At 49.7% G+C, this 16,049-nt stretch overlaps 1 protein-coding gene across 2 annotated transcripts in view; it reads right to left on the bottom strand.

Moving 5' to 3' along the window:
* MARS1 (methionyl-tRNA synthetase 1) overlaps nucleotides 1–16,049 on the bottom strand; it is a 126,838-nt gene that overhangs the window by 102,674 nt on the left and 8,115 nt on the right. For both annotated transcript variants that reach the window (XM_075337076.1, XM_075337077.1), the window contains exons 3-5: nucleotides 2,788–2,866; nucleotides 2,568–2,696; nucleotides 1,319–1,394 (exon numbers count right to left, since the gene is read on the bottom strand). In XM_075337076.1, coding sequence (XP_075193191.1) covers nucleotides 1,319–1,394; nucleotides 2,568–2,696; nucleotides 2,788–2,866 — 284 coding nt within the window. The remainder of the gene's footprint in view (nucleotides 1–1,318; nucleotides 1,395–2,567; nucleotides 2,697–2,787; nucleotides 2,867–16,049) is intronic.

Genomic DNA, 16,049 nt, shown 5'->3' with positions numbered 1-16,049 from the left:
CTGAAAAAATGGCGCCGGAGTGAGGAGGGGGGGCGGGGCCTAGTCCAAGAGCGGGAACCGGAGGGCCAAGGAGATATACAGGGGAGGGAAACATCTCCTCAGAGAGGAGTGTCCTCCCCTCTGCTGAACGGCCGTTGGGCGGCGCCGCACTGTCCCTCTGCATGACTGACATGCAGGGGCAGTGAAAACGAAAGTAGGCCGCAGCCGAAGCCGGGGCCTAAATTTTACAATGCGGCCGGCGCGCAGGCACCCTCGGCGCGGTTCTCAAGTGAAAACCAGAGAACCGGCCGGAAATGTCCCAAAGTAAACTGACACACTCTCCCCAACAATAAAGATGCAAGGGACCCCCTGACAATAACGTCTCAAATACTTAGCTTGAGAGACGCAGGGCCAGGTCCCTGAGGGATGAGTGCTCCGCCCGGCAGGGTCCTGAAAGGGCTGTGGATGGAGACCGGTCTTCTGCAAAGCAGTGAGAACCGTGCTGGCTCCCACTTCAAGCCAGAGCCCGAGTGATGGTGAAGGAGCGCGGCATGTAAGGCTCCAGCCTTGAAATCAACCTTAACAACACCGCCGACACAGTGGGGTGAGAAGGGACATGCCGGGAGTCCAGCTTGGACCCACTTTTCTTCCAACTCTTTAAAATCAAAAATCAGATGAGAATGCATGTGTGGATGTGTGCCTCCTGAACACAAAGCATTGAACTGGCTAGATTTGGTTATCCAGGGGGTGTATATGCTAGGAGGGAGGAGCTACACTTTTTAGTGTAGTACTTTGTGTGTCCTCCGGAGGCAGAAGCTATACACCCATGGTCTGGGTCTCCCATAAGGAACGATGAAGAAATGGCGTAATCAAATTTGAAAAAATATGGGCACGATGGATAGACGGGTCAGGGTTGGCTTCGAGGGAACTGATTAGGTTTAGATTGGGCTTACTCTAAATTGATAACAAGGGGCAAAGGGCGAGAAATTTCTGCAGAACTTATCTATAATGATGACGGAGGTTTGGGGAGAAGAGAGTAGCATGGGAACAGGTTAGATTCTTCATCAAAAATGACATTTAACTGTGTACAATTCCAAACAAAGCAAAAACTCATAAAGAAAAACAAAAGTCTAACTGGATTAATTGATAAATGTAATAATGGTACTTAAAATTTTTTGTCTAGGAATGTGTGGAGCTGCAGATCTGACATTATCTCTCCTTTCTACAAGTCTGTTTGTTTAGAGGCTGGGTAGCCTCCAATGTTTATTTGGTTGTAACTTGTAAAACTTTAATAAAAAACATTTAATTAAAAAAAATAATGTTTGCAGATGAAACCTACCTGATAGAGTAGACACATCAGAAATAATAGGAAAAATGGCACCCCACACCACGATGTCAGCAACAGACACTGCATCCTATAAACAGCAAAGAGTGACATCAGCAAATTACCAAAGTCATATTGGACATTTGTAGGTTTCACTTTATAGAAGTGGTTCAATGCGGAGGGCTTCACGGGGCTGGGGTCCTGGGTTCAATCCCACCAAGGACACCATCTGCAAGGAGTTTGTATGTTCTCCCCGTGTTTGTGTGGGTTTGCTCTGGGTACTCCGGTTTCCTCCCACACTCCAAAGACATACAGATAGGGAGTTTAGATTGTGAGCCATAATGGGGACAGCGATAATGTCTGTAAAGAGCTGCAGAATACAATGGTGCTATATAAGTGAGGAAAGGATGGAAACCTGTCATGGTCGTCTCTCTGTTGTAGAGACTAGTGCCAGGTTCTGGTCCAGAGCCTCTTTGCATTGAAACATTGCAGATTAAATGTATTCCCTTTCCTTTGGGGAGGAGTGGGTTAATGTCAGTATTCCTTGCCAGCAAGCATTCTCATTATCTTCCCTGGTGTTTCCGATTTGGACCACTCCCAGTCCCTAGATATACCCTCTGCTCCCACTAGAGGGTGCAGGTTATTCTCTTACTCATTTGGATGTTTGCCCTGGAGTTCAAAGAAGCTGGTGGAACCCTCTCTACAAGTTGCTGGCTAGGCTGCAGTCTTGGTGCTGACTGCAGCAATCTGGTTTTTTTTCCGTCTTTCTTTCATACCCTTGGTGTTTTGTTGATGCAGTGGTGGTGCTAGCATCCCTCACCTTCCAGCTCACTAGCCAGAGCTATTACAGGGTCTGCCAGGATCTCAGGTATCTTATAATGCGACAGATGCGGAACCTGTATAAGGACTGGCTAGGATTGTAGGTTACAGCTGAAGGGGAATGAAAATGTTCCATCTTCCCCCACACTACCGCTAGGGCCCAACATTGTTAACGTGCACCCGGTGTATCCCTTGTTGTGTTGTCTGTCAAGCTGTGCGCCAAACGTCCGTTGTCACTCACGAGACAAAAATCCATTGTAGGGCCGGAGGGAGTTGTGGCACATCTAATCTAATACTGGTGACTGGAAAGCTGCACATTAAACCTCAACCATCTCATCTAGATCAACAACTATGTGAGTAACCGATGAATAAACCGAGATGTATACACATGGTGTGCGAGAAGAGGCCGGCATATACTTCCAGTATAATCCGTAGCTGTACTCACGCCTGTAAGATAGGGTTTCTTAGCAAGACTTTGAGAAATGTGTCCAAGTTGCCTGCCAGCAGATGCTAGAGTTTCTTCCTTTTTCTTCCCCTGCACAATACTTGCATGCAACGCTGCAGAGACGACTGGCTAAGGATATAAAATGCATAGAGGATTAGGTTACAGGACAGAAATAGGAGAAGCTGAACTATATGCCGTGTATTATGTGTGAGCCACTTGCCTGAAGCTCGGTTGCCTCCCATTCCAACCACTGATTATTTAGGTCATCTGGATCCTTCCCAGCCACCAACGAAAAATACCTATTAATGGAAAGGAAAGCAAGAGATCTGTGACACATAAGAAAGGGCATAAAGCTCACAATCACATACGACCTTACCAAGTATCGAGAAGAGAGACCCAATGGGGAACCTCTATAGAGCCGAACCATTTATAGCAAATACAACCACTGAGGATAACTATCGTTAGGCAGTGCCCATGTTGCTTTTCAATGTGCTTCTTTCCTGCACATAAAACAGCATGTTTTGGCAAGAAAAAAAAAATTGCGTTCTTCCTGCTTTTTTTTTTTTTTTTAAGTGAGGCTGGAAACACACCTATGCGTGTAAAATCGGTCCGACTGGGCTGAAAAAAACTCGGCTGATTGAAGTTCACGTTAGGTCAGAGTGCAACACAAGTGCGATGCTTGTTTTGAATAATTCAATGATTTGACTCGCGTGTGTGATGCGATTGAGATGCATGTTTCCTGCAACATTTTAACTAAATTAATTCGATTACACATGTCATTTATTTAACCTTTGGAAATGTGATGTCACATTCATCTTTTGAATATTGAATGAGCGAAGTTACTGCCACACTCGCAAATTGGAACGCTGGTGTGCGTGTGGGATCCTTCTTTAAACACGCTTCCATAGGAAATCATTGAGAAAAATGGTGTGAGAAACTCGCAAAAAAGCAGCATGCTGCCATTTTTTTCTCAGTCCGATTTGGACTGAGAAAAAAAAAAAATCGCAAATGCGAGCTGAATCATTCACTAACATGTGTCCGATTCCAATGCGAGAATTTCTCGCATTGCACTACTGCGAGAAACTCGCAAGTGAGAAGCCGGCCTTATGGTGATCACGGGGGTTCAGACATTGTACCACAGTGATGGACGCTCTCACTGCCCGGAGCAGTGCCCGTGCCACTCTCAGTAGTGTAACCCCCTGAATGCTGCGATCAATTCAATCACAGCATTCATGAGGCAGGGTGAGGGATCACTTACCTCTCCCTGGCGATCAGGTCCCTATAATGCAATCACAGGGACTCAATCGCTGCCATGGCAATCTTTGGTTGTCACCATAATGATCCCAGGTTACTGAGCTACGGAAAGCCTCACACACCATGCCAGAAACACAGAAAAAAAGGTCAGAAACAATTTACATGCTGCTTATTTCAGCAACAAAATCTGCAAGGAAAAAAGAGAATTTTGTTACTTACCGTAAATTCTTTTTCTTATAGTTCCGTATTGGGAGACCCAGACCATGGGTGTTTAGCTTCTGCCTCCGGAGGACACACAAAGTACTACACTTAAAAGTGTAGCTCCTCCCTCTGAGCTTATACAACCCCTGGTAGCCAGTCCTAGCCAGTTTAGTGCAAAAGCTGAAGGAGAATAGCCACCCACAAGTAGAACAGAGTAAGAACCGGAACAACCGGAGACTCTGTCCAGGACAACAGCCGGTGATAACACACGGAAGAAGAAAATTGCCAACAGGCAACAGGGAGGGAGCTGGGTCTCCCAATACGGAACTATAAGAAAAAGAATTTACGGTAAGTAACAAAATTCTCTTTTTCTTTATCGTTCTTGTGGGAGACCCAGACCATGGGACGTTCCAAAGCTGTCCCTGGGTGGGAATAAACAGAAAAAACTAAGATGTAGGCGGAGCCTAACTTCACAAGTGGGCAACAGCCGCCTGAAGGATGCGTCTGCCCAAGCTCGCATATGCCGAAGCATGAGCATGCACTTGGTAGTGCTTCGAAAAGGTATGCATACTAGTCCAAGTGGCAGCCTGACAGACTTGTTGAACTGTAGCCTGGTGCCTAAAAGCCCAAGAGGCACCGACAGCTCTGGTCGAGTGTGCTTTGATCCCCGGCAGGGGAGGCACCTGAGTACTCTGGTAGGCGTCCGAAATGGTCGATCTAATCGGGCCAAGGTCGGCTTAGAAGCAGAGAGACCCTTGCGCCGCCCTGTGGTTAGCACAAAAAGAGAGGTGCACCGCCTAAGCGCAGCGGTGCGAGCCACATAAATCCGGAGAGCACACACCAGATCTAGAGTATGCAGCGCTTTCTCAAAGCAATGAACAGGGGCCGGACAGAAGGAAGGCAAGGAAATATCCTGGTTAAGGTGGAAGGGAGAGACCACCTTAGGAAGAAAGTCCGGGGTCGGACGGAGAACTACCTTGTCTTGGTGAAAAACCAAAAAAGGTGACTCCGAGGAGAGCGCAGCCAAATCAGAGACTCTCCTGAGAGAAGTTATGGCAACTAGAAAGGCCACCTTTTGAGAAAGACGATACAAAGAAACCTCCCTAAGGGGCTCGAAAGGGGGTTTCTGCAATACCGTGAGGACCAAGTTAAGGTCCCAGGGATCCAAGGGCCGCCGATAAGGCGGAATGATGTGAGACGCACCTTGCATGAAGGTGCGGACCTGAGCCAGCCGGGCGAGACGCCGCTGGAACAGCACTGATAGAGCTGAGACTTGTCCCTTGAGAGAGTTGAGGGACAGTCCTAGCTGCAGACCGGACTGTAAAAAAAAGACAGAAGGGTCGGCAACGAGAATGGCCAAGGAGAATGGCCGGAAGAGCGACACCAGGACAGGAAAATTTTCCAAGTCCTGTGATAGATCTTGACGGAGGAAGACTTACGGGCTCGAGTCATAGTGAAGATGACTTCAGGGGGAATACCAGAAGCCGTCAAAATCCAGGACTCAAGAGCCACGCCGTCAATTTGAGTGCCGCAGAATTCGGGCGGAAAAACGGACCTTGCGAGAGCAGGTCTGGACAGTCCGGAAGATGCCACGGCATCTCCACGGACAGTTGGAGCAGGTCCGGATACCAAGCTCGCCTGGGCCAGTCCGGTGCAATGAGGATGACTCGACGGCCCTCCATTCTGATCTTGCGCAGGACTCTGGGCAAGAGAGCTAGAGGGGGAAACACGTAGGACAGACGAAACTGGGACCAGTCTTGAACCAGAGCGTCCGCGGCGAATGCCTGAGGATCGTGGGAGCGAGCCACGTAAACCGGAACCTTGTTGTTGTGACGGGATGCCATTAGGTCCACGTCCGGAGTGCCCCACTTGCGGCAGATTGACTGAAACACTGCCGGGTGCAGGGACCACTCGCCACCGTCCACGGATTGACGGCTGAGATAATCTGCCTCCCAGTTTTCTACGCCAGGGATGTGGACTGCGGATATGGTGGAATTGGAGTCCTCCGCCCATTGAAGAATGCGTTGGACCTCCAACATTGCCAGGCGGCTGCGTGTCCCGCCTTGGTGATTGATGTAGGCAACCGCTGTCGCGTTGTCTGACTGGACTCGAATGTGCCTGTCCGCCAACAGGTGGTGAAAGGCTAGGAGAGCTAGAAGCACAGCTCTGGTTTCCAGCACATTGATTGAAAGGGCTGACTCGGACGGAGTCCAAGTGCCCTGTGCTCTGTGGTGGAGATGTACCGCTCCCCAGCCGGATAGGCTGGCATCCGTGGTGAGAATCACCCAGGACAGAGTCAGGAAGGAGTGCCCTTGGGACAGGGAGAGGGGTCGAAGCCACCACTGAAGAGAGCTCCTGGTCCGTGGCGACAGAGCCACTAACCTCTGTAAGGAGGAAGGCCGCTTGTCCCAACAGCGGAGAATGTCCAGCTGCAGAGGACGCAGATGGAACTGGGCAAAGGGAACCGCCTCCATGGAGGCCACCATTTGACCCAGCACCTGCATCAGGCGCCTGAGGGAACAACGGTGGGGCCTCAGGAGAGAGCGCACCGCTAGCTGGAGAGACTGCTGTTTGATTAAGGGCAACTTCACAAGTGCCGGCAAAGTCTCGAACTGCATCCCTAGGTACGCGAGACTCTGGGTCGGGGTCAGAGCGGATTTGGGAAGATTGACAATCCACCCGAATTGGGCTAGGGTGGCGAGAGTGAGCGAAACACTCCGCTGACAGTCTGCGCTGGATGTACCCTTGACCAGAAGGTCGTCCAGATAAGGAAGCACTGCTAACCCCTGGAGGTGCAGGACCGCAATCACTGCCGCCATGACCTTGGTGAATACCCGAGGGGCCGTGGCTAACCCGAAGGGGAGAGCCACGAATTGGAAATGATCCTCTCCTATCGCAAAACGTAACCAATGCTGATGTGACACTGCGATTGGCACATGTAGATAGGCATCTCTGATGTCGATGGACGCCAGGAACTCCCCTTGGGTCATAGAGGCAATGACTGATCGCAGAGACTCCATGCGAAAATGCCGCACCCGGACATGCTTGTTGAGAAGCTTGAGATCCAGGATGGGCCGGAAGGTACCGTCCTTTTTTGGAACTAGGAAGAGATTTGAGTAAAAACCTCTGAACCGTTCCTGAGCGGGAACTGGGACAATCACTCCGTTTGCCTGCAAGGATGCCACGGCCTGTGAGAAGGCGGCGGCCTTGGAGCAGGGGGGAGTTGAGAGAAAAAATCTGTTTGGAGGGCTGGAAGAGAATTCTATCCTGTAGCCGTGAGATATGATGTCTCTCACCCACTGATCGGAGACTTGCTTTAACCAAACGTCGCCAAAGTGGGAGAGCCTGCCACCGACTAAGGACGTGGCTGGAGCGGGCCGAGAGTCATGAGGAAGCTGCCTTAGTGGCAGAACCTCCTGCGGTCTTCTGCGGACGCGCTTTTGGGCGCCAGTTGGATTTCTGATCCTTGGCTGAGTTAGCGGACGAGGCGGAAGGCTTAGAGGATGACCAGTTGGAGGAACGAAAGGAACGAAACCTCGATTGATTCCTACCCTGGGCGGGTTTCCTGGTCTTGGTTTGTGGCATGGAAGTACTCTTCCCGCCAGTAGCTTCTTTAATGATTTCATCCAGCTGTTCACCAAAACAGCCGTGAACCAGCAAAAGGGAGCCCAGCAAGAAACTTCTTGGAAGAAGCATCTGCCTTCCACTCTCGAAGCCACAAAATCCTGCGGATAACAAAAGAATTAGCTGAAGCCACCGCAGTGCGGTGAGCAGCCTCTAGCATGGCAGACATGGCATAAGATGAAAAAGCTGAAGCCTGAGCAGTTAAGGTAACCATCTCAGGCATAGATTCCTTGGTGAGGGAATGCATCTCCTCTAGAGAAGCAGAGATGGCTTTGAGAGCCCACACTGCTGCAAAAGTCGGGGAAAACGCGGCCCCCACAGCTTCATACACAGATTTGGCCAGAAGGTCAATCTGACGGTAAGTGGAATCCTTAAGTGAGGTGCCGTCAGCCACCGACACAACGGTCCGGGCTGATAGCCTAGACACCGGGGGGTCTACCTTTGGGGAGTGAGACCACTCCTTGACCACCTCAGGTGGAAATGGAAACCGGTCATCAGAACCACGCTTTGGAAAGCGTTTGTCAGGGCAGGCCCTGGGCTTGGTCACAGCGGTCTGAAAACTGGAGTGGTTAAAGAACACACTCTTCACTCTCTTAGGCGAGGTAAACTGATGTTTTTCTGCCAAAGAGAGTTGCTCCTCTGACACTGGCGGATTGAGATCCAGCACAGAATTAATAGAAGCAATCAAATCACTAAGATCTGAGTCACCCTCAGAGAAATCGAAGGGATACATAGCCTCCGAGCCCCCAGTGAGGGCATCCTCCTCATCTTGAGAGTCAGCTCTTGAGACAGAGCCGTGGGATGGGGAGGGGGAGGAAACCCTGCGCCTTCTCTTAGAAGGACGGGGTCTGGGATCAGATGATGAATCCTCCGTGAACTCCGATGGACGGAGGTCAGAGGATAGGAGTCCTCTGTCAAGAGTATTACAGGCACCCTGTGAGGGAGGCTGATGCATATTCATCAAAGTCCTGGACAAAAGTCCCATGGACTCAGCAAATGACTGGGATATGGACCTAGAAAAGGACTCTACCCAGGCCGGGGGTTCAGTCACAGGTGCAGCAGCAGCCTGAGAGACCACTGGGGGTGAGACTCCAGGCCGTGGCACCGCCAAGTTAGAGCAACCATCACAGTGACACATGCTGCTGGAGTGGGGGCTTTGCAGAGAATGAACCCCAGGGAGAATATACAGAGGTCCACAACCGGAGACCGGCTGTGGCTTACCAGACCGCTGAGCACGGTGTTGTGTGCCCTCCAGATCCCGAAGCCCGGTCCCCCAGTGCGCAGCACCTCAGCAGAGATGCAGAATGCAGGATGCCCCAGAGCAGAGTGAACTATGCCTGAGAAACTAGGGGGCGTTCCTATAAAAGAGCGGGAACTGGAGGGCTATAGAGAAGGAGGGACGCCCCAGCAGTGGGGAGTGTCCCTCCCCTGTGTAGAACGGCCGCCGGGAGGAGCCGAATCTGTCCCTCTGCATGAGTGACATGCGAGGGCAGGAAAATGAAACTAGGCCTCCGGCGAAGCCGGGGCCTAAATTTAAGCGGCGAGGCCGACAAGCAGGCACCATCGGCGCGGTTCTCAGGCAAAAGCTAGAGAACCCGCCGGAAAAGTTAAAACAATCACATACAGCATACTCTCCCCTTACAATAAAGAACCGGGACCCCCAACATAAACGTCTCAGGTACTTAGCTGCTGAGACGCAGGGCCATGTCCCTGGGGATGAGTGCTCCGGTCCAACAGAATCCTCAAGGGGCTGTGGATGGAGACCGGACTCCTGCCAGGCATGGAGACCGTGCTGGCTCCCACTTCAAGCCAGAGCCCAGAAGGGATGGTGAAGGAGCGCGGCATGTAAGGCTGCAGCCTTGTAAATCAACCTTAACAACACCGCCGACACAGTGGGGTGAGAAGGGACATGCCGGGAGTCCAGACATGGACCCGCTTTTCTTCAAACTCTTTCCAAAAGTCAAACAAATCAGATGAGAATGCATGTGTGGATGTATGCCTCCTGACACAAAGCAATAAAACTAGCTAGGACTGGCTACCAGGGGGTGTATAAGCTCAGAGGGAGGAGCTACACTTTTAAGTGTAGTACTTTGTGTGTCCTCCGGAGGCAGAAGCTAAACACCCATGGTCTGGGTCTCCCAAAGGAACGATAAAGAAAAAAGAATATATTCAACAGAGAAAGAATGTGGCACAAGTCCAATATTGATAAAAATACAAAACTTTATTGATTATACTTAAAAATCATAATAGAGCAAGGAGCCCTCAAGGGGTTAACAGAACTGTGTGCAGAGCAATTCAATGATTACAATCAATATAGACTATGATATACAGAGTGCAGACGGTCAAATATTTTTTAACACTTTTTAACACTTTCTTCATGCACTTTCTTCACGCGAGTTTCACCTCTTCTTCAGGGGACCTCCGTGGGGTACTCAGAACTGCTGCAGAACTGGTTAGTACTATGACTTGATATTACAGAGATTGCTGGTGGTTTTTTTTTTCTTTTGCCCACAGTAAACTACTAATGTCATTAGATATACATATGTATATAGGGCTCTCCACACTAAAACGCTAGTATGATCAAGCAGATGATGCATAAAGTGGCTGTTAACTAAAGGGGGTAGTGATTTCATTCACATAACTACTAATTAAGATATGCAACATCAAATTACAAACAAGTGGTTAACACAAGCTTAAAATGCTATTTATGTATACACCTTGTTTGCATTTTTTTCTACACATGCATGTAGAAAGTGTTAAAAAGTGTTAAAAAATATTTGACCGTCTGCACTCTGTATATCATAGTCTATATTGATTGTAATCATTGAATTGCTCTGCACACAGTTCTGTTAACCCCTTGAGGGCTCCTTGCTCTATTATGATTTTTAAGTATAATCAATAAAGTTTTGTATTTTATCAATATTGGACTTGTGCCACATTCTTTCTCTGTTGAATATAGTATCACAGTGGTGTCCTGGCACTCTTAATAAGGTTGGGGAGTGACATATATTAAAAGGAAAAAAAGAAGCAGCGTGTGCACAGCAAGTCAGGATTCTCATAGACTTTGCTGGGATGCGTTTTTCCCTGCAGTATTGATTAAAATATGCAAGGAAAAACACATGGAAAAAAACTGTGTGGACATAGCCTTAAACAGTTTATATGCTATGGGCACAATTATTAGGCAAGGGAGTATTTTCACCGTTCCATGATTTTCCTTCTCCAAGCTGGAAAAACTGAGGGTGAAGCCTAAGGACACAACACCCGTTATCAAAGTATGAAATATGTGCATATATCACGCAGCTTTATTTCTGCCAACACACTGGTTTACAATGCCAAAAAATTGGCTGGAAATGCTCAACTTTTGCACAAACCTGTAGCATGTGATCAGGACAAGATACAATCACGTAACATATTTACTTGATGTGTAACGTTAAACACAATGCAAAAAGGGCCATAACAGTTGTAATAAAGCACTAGGGTGCCACTAATTAGTGGTCCCTAAGTGGGTATGTTCTTAAAAAAAACATGTTTAAAGAGGAGGCAAAGAAGAACGAAACCAAAAAAATTTTTTTAAGTGAAGATATTAAATATTTTATTAAATAGTGATAATAAATTGTAAACTTCTAGAGATCAGATACAAGAACAGTGAGAGTAAAATTACATGGTAAACTGCACAGATTCAAACAAGGAAAGAGGGTGAAGGGGTCCCCCTCCCAGACAGTGCGACCACCTAATATAGGTTATTTGGGGCAACCGGGAAAGATTGTAAGGAAGTTCATGTAAAGAGTGGCTATACAAATACTTTCAACTATGATGGAATCACATCCAAAACCAGGAGGTATAAATGATGACAGTAATGGCAAAATAGCACTGTATCAATAGATAGCAGGGAAAATTGGCAGGTGTGTATTAAAAATGGAATGGACATGAAAAAGTAAAGTACTAAAAGTAAAGGTATGTATCCACAACAAGTTTACATGTCCAGTCCACATAGGAAGATACACATGCAGGCACAGCCAATAGGAAGATAAATATTCACCTGACAAGGAAGTGATAGGTAGAGATAATCCACAATGTATAGTCAGAATAGGATTAAAAGTTCCCCATGGTTACCTGTGGCAGTATAAGGTCGCAGTGAGTGGGAGGGTGGCCCTCCCAACGATCGTTTCGCAGGAAGCGCTTTGTCTTAGGGTAGTGTGATTTGTAACGTGCGACCGGTGAGGTTTCTTTGATAGGTAAAGTGGGCTTCATCATTGTGTGACCGCTCATGAGATATTATTCTGTTACCTGTATGTACAGGGCTTCACCTTACACACCACTTACTATGTGACCTGCACCTTTTGAGTATCCATCCTCAATACTGAGATTGCACTCACCATAGGCTGCACTGATTATACCCACACAAGGGAGCTTTGCTATCACTTACCCACCTTTAGTATTTTATGTCAATTTTTATGTTTATTTTAACCAATAAATAAAGAGAATTTTGTTTACTTACCGTAAATTCTTTTTCTTATAGTTCCGTATTGGGAGACCCAGACATTGGGTGTATAGCTATGCCTCCGGAGGACACACAAAGTACTACACTAAAAAGTGTAGCTCCTCCCTCTGAGCATATACACCCCCTGGATAACCAAATATAGCCATTTAGTGCAAAAGCTGAAGGAGAATAGCCACCCACAAGTAGAGATAGAGCAAGAACCGGAACAACCGGAGCCTCTGTCTACAACAACAGCCGGTGATAACACGCGGAACAAGAAACTGCCAACAGGCAACAGGGAGGGTGCTGGGTCTCCCAATACGGAACTATAAGAAAAAGAATTTACGGTAAGTAAACAAAATTCTCTTTTTCTTTATCGTTCCTATGGGAGACCCAGACATTGGGACGTCTCAAAGCAGTCCATGGGTGGGAATAAACAGAAAACTAAGAAGTAGGCGAAACCTAACTTCACAAATGGGCGACAGCCGCCTGAAGGATGCGTCTGCCCAAGCTCGCATCTGCCGAAGCATGAGCATGCACTTGGTAGTGCTTCGAAAAGGTATGCAGACTAGTCCAAGTGGCAGCCTGACAGACCTGCTGAGCCGTAGCCTGGTGCCTGAAAGCCCAAGAGGCACCGACAGCTCTGGTCGAGTGTGCCTTGATCCCCGGCGGGGGAGGCACCTGAGTACACTGGTAGGCATCGGAAATGGCCGACCTAATCCAACGAGCTAAGGTCGGCTTAGAAGCCGAGAGGCCCTTACGCCGACCTGTGGTCAGCACAAAAAGAGAGGTGCACCGCCTAAGAACAGCGGTGCGAGACACATAGATCCGGAGCGCCCGCACCAGATCCAGAGTATGCAACGCTTTTTCAAAGCGATGAACAGGAGCCGGACAAAAGGAAGGCAGGGAAATATCCTGGTTAAGGTGGAAAGGAGAAACCACCTTAGGGAGAAAGTCCGGAGTCGGACGGAGAACCACCTTGTCTTGATGAAAAACCAAAAAAGGTGACTCCGAAGAGAGCGCAGCCAAATCAGAGACTCTCCTGAGGGAAGTTATGGCAACTAGAAAGACCACTTTCTGTGAAAGACGAGACAAAGAAACCTCCCTAAGAGGCTCAAAGGGGGGTTTCTGCAAAGCCGTGAGGACCAGATTAAGGTCCCAGGGATCCAAAGGCCGCCGGTAAGGCGGAATGATGTGAGATGCGCCCTGCATGAAGGTGCGCACCTGAACCAGCCGGGCGATACGCCGCTGGAACAACACTGACAGAGCCGAGACCTGTCCCTTGAGGGAATTGAGGGATAGTCCTAGCTGCAGACCGGACTGTAGAAAGGACAGGAGGGTCGGCAAGGAAAAAGGCCAAGGAGCATGGCCGGAAGAGCGACACCAGGACAGGAAAATTCTCCAGGTCCTGTGATAGATTTTGGCCGAGGAAGACTTCCGAGCCCGAGTCATAGTGGAGATGACTTCAGGAGGGATACCAGAAGTCGTCAAGATCCAGGACTCAAGAGCCACGCCGTCAATCTGAGAGCCGCAGAATTCTGGCGGAAAAACGGACCTTGTGAGAGAAGGTCTGGACGGTCCGGGAGATGCCACGGCACCTCTACGGACAGATGGAGCAGGTCTGGGTACCAAGCTCGCCTGGGCCAGTCTGGAGCAATGAGGATGACCCGACGGCCCTCCATTCTGATCTTGCGCAGGACTCTGGGCAAGAGAGCTAGAGGGGGAAACACGTAAGACAGACGAAACTGGGACCAATCTTGAACCAGTGCGTCCGCTGCAAAGGCCTGAGGATTGTGGGAGCGAGCCACGTAAACTGGAACCTTGTTGTTGTGCCAGGATGCCATTAGATCCACTTCCGGAGTGCCCCACTTGCGGCAGATTGATCGAAACACTGCCGGATGCAGAGCCCACTCGCCGCTGTCCACGGTTTGACGGCTGAGATAATCTGCCTCCCAGTTTTCCACGCCTGGGATGTGGACTGCGGATATTGTGGACATGGAGTCCTCCGTCCACTGAAGGATGCGTTGAACCTCCAACATTGCCAGGCGGCTGCGTGTCCCGCCCTGGTGATTGATGTAGGCAACCGCTGTCCCGTTGTCTGACTGGACTCGAATGTGCTTGCCCGCCAACAGGTGGTGAAAGGCTAAGAGAGCTAGAAGCACAGCCCTGATTTCTAGCACATTGATCGAGAGGGTTGATTCGGACGGAGTCCAAGTGCCCTGCGCTCTGTGGTGGAGAAATACTGCTCCCCAGACGGATAGACTGGCATCCGTGGTCAGGATCACCCAGGACGGGGCCAGGAAGGAGCGTCCCTGAGACAGAGAGAGGGGCCGAAGCCACCACTGAAGGGAGCCCCTGGTCTGTGGCGACAGAGCCACTAACCTGTGCAAGGAGAAAGTCCGCTTGTCCCAACAGCGGAGAATGTCCAGCTGCAGAGGACGCAGATGGAACTGGGCAAAGGGAACCGCTTCCATTGACGCCACCATCTGACCCAGCACCTGCATTAGGTGCCTGATGGAATGACGGCGGGGCCTCAGCAAAGAGCGCACCGCCAGATGGAGGGACTGCTGTTTGACTAAGGGCAGCTTCACAAGTGCCGGCAGAGTCTCGAATTGCATCCCTAGGTACGTGAGCTTGTGGGTCGGAGTCAGAGTGGACTTGGGCAGATTGACAAGCCACCCGAATTGGACTAGAGTGGCGAGAGTGAGCGAGACAGTCTGCACTGGATGAAGCCTTGACTAGAAGGTCGTCCAGGTAAGGAATCACTGCCAACCCCTGGAGGTGCAGAACCGCAACCACTGCTGCCATGACCTTGGTGAATACTCGAGGGGCCGTGGCTAACCCGAAGGGGAGAGCCACGAATTGGAAATGTTCCTCTCCGATTGCAAAACGTAGCCAACGCTGGTGTGAAACTGCAATTGGCACATGCAGATAGGCATCTCTGATGTCGATGGATGCTAGGAAATCTCCTTGGGTCATTGAGGCAATGACTGATCGCAGAGACTCCATGCGAAAATGCCGCACCTGAACATGCTTGTTGAGAAGCTTGAGATCCAGGATGGGCCGGAAGGAACCGTCCTTTTTGGGGACTAGGAAGAGGTTTGAGTAGAAACCTCTGAACCATTCCCGGGCGGGAACCGGTACAATTACTCCGCTGGCCTGCAAGGATGCCACGGCCTGTGAGAAGGCGGCGGCCTTGGAGCAGGGGGGAGTTGACAGAAAAAATCTGTTTGGCGGGCTGGAAGAGAATTCTATCCTGTAGCCGTGGGAGATGATATCCCACACCCACTGATCGGAGACGTGTTGAAACCACACGTCGCCAAAGTGGGAGAGCCTGCCACCGACCAAGGACGTTGCTGGCGCGGCCAGATAGTCAAGAGGAGGCTGCCTTAGTGGCAGCAGCTCCTGCGGACTTCTGAGGACGCGGCTTCGTGCGCCAGTTGGGTTTTTGGTCCTTGGCTGAGTTAGTGGACAAGGCCGAGGGCTTAGAGGACGACCAGTTGGAGGAACGAAAAGAACGAAACCTCGACTGGTTCCTGCCCAGGACAGGTTTCCTGGTTTTAGTTTGTGGCATGGAAGTACTCTTCCCGCCAGTAGCTTCCTTAATAATTTCATCCAGTTGTTCACCGAACAGCCTGGACCCAGCAAATGGGAGCCCAGCAAGGTACTTCTTTGAAGAAGCTTCTGCCTTCCACTCTCGAAGCCACAAGATCCTGCGGATAGCGAGGGAATTAGCCGAAGCCACCGCAGTGCGGTGAGAAGCCTCCAGCATGGCAGACATGGCATAGGATGAAAAGGCTGAAGCCTGGGAAGTTAAGGCAACCATTTCGGGCATAGAGTCCCTGGTGAGGGAATGCATCTCCTCTAGAGAAGCAGAGATGGCTTTGAGAGCCCACACTGCTGCAAAAGATGGGGAGAACGAG

This window comes from Anomaloglossus baeobatrachus, chromosome 2 (genome assembly GCF_048569485.1).
Source record: "Anomaloglossus baeobatrachus isolate aAnoBae1 chromosome 2, aAnoBae1.hap1, whole genome shotgun sequence".
NCBI classification, from domain to species: domain Eukaryota; kingdom Metazoa; phylum Chordata; class Amphibia; order Anura; family Aromobatidae; genus Anomaloglossus; species Anomaloglossus baeobatrachus.
Note: the sequence above shows the minus strand (reverse complement) of the source record. Positions and strands in the feature narration are given on the sequence as shown.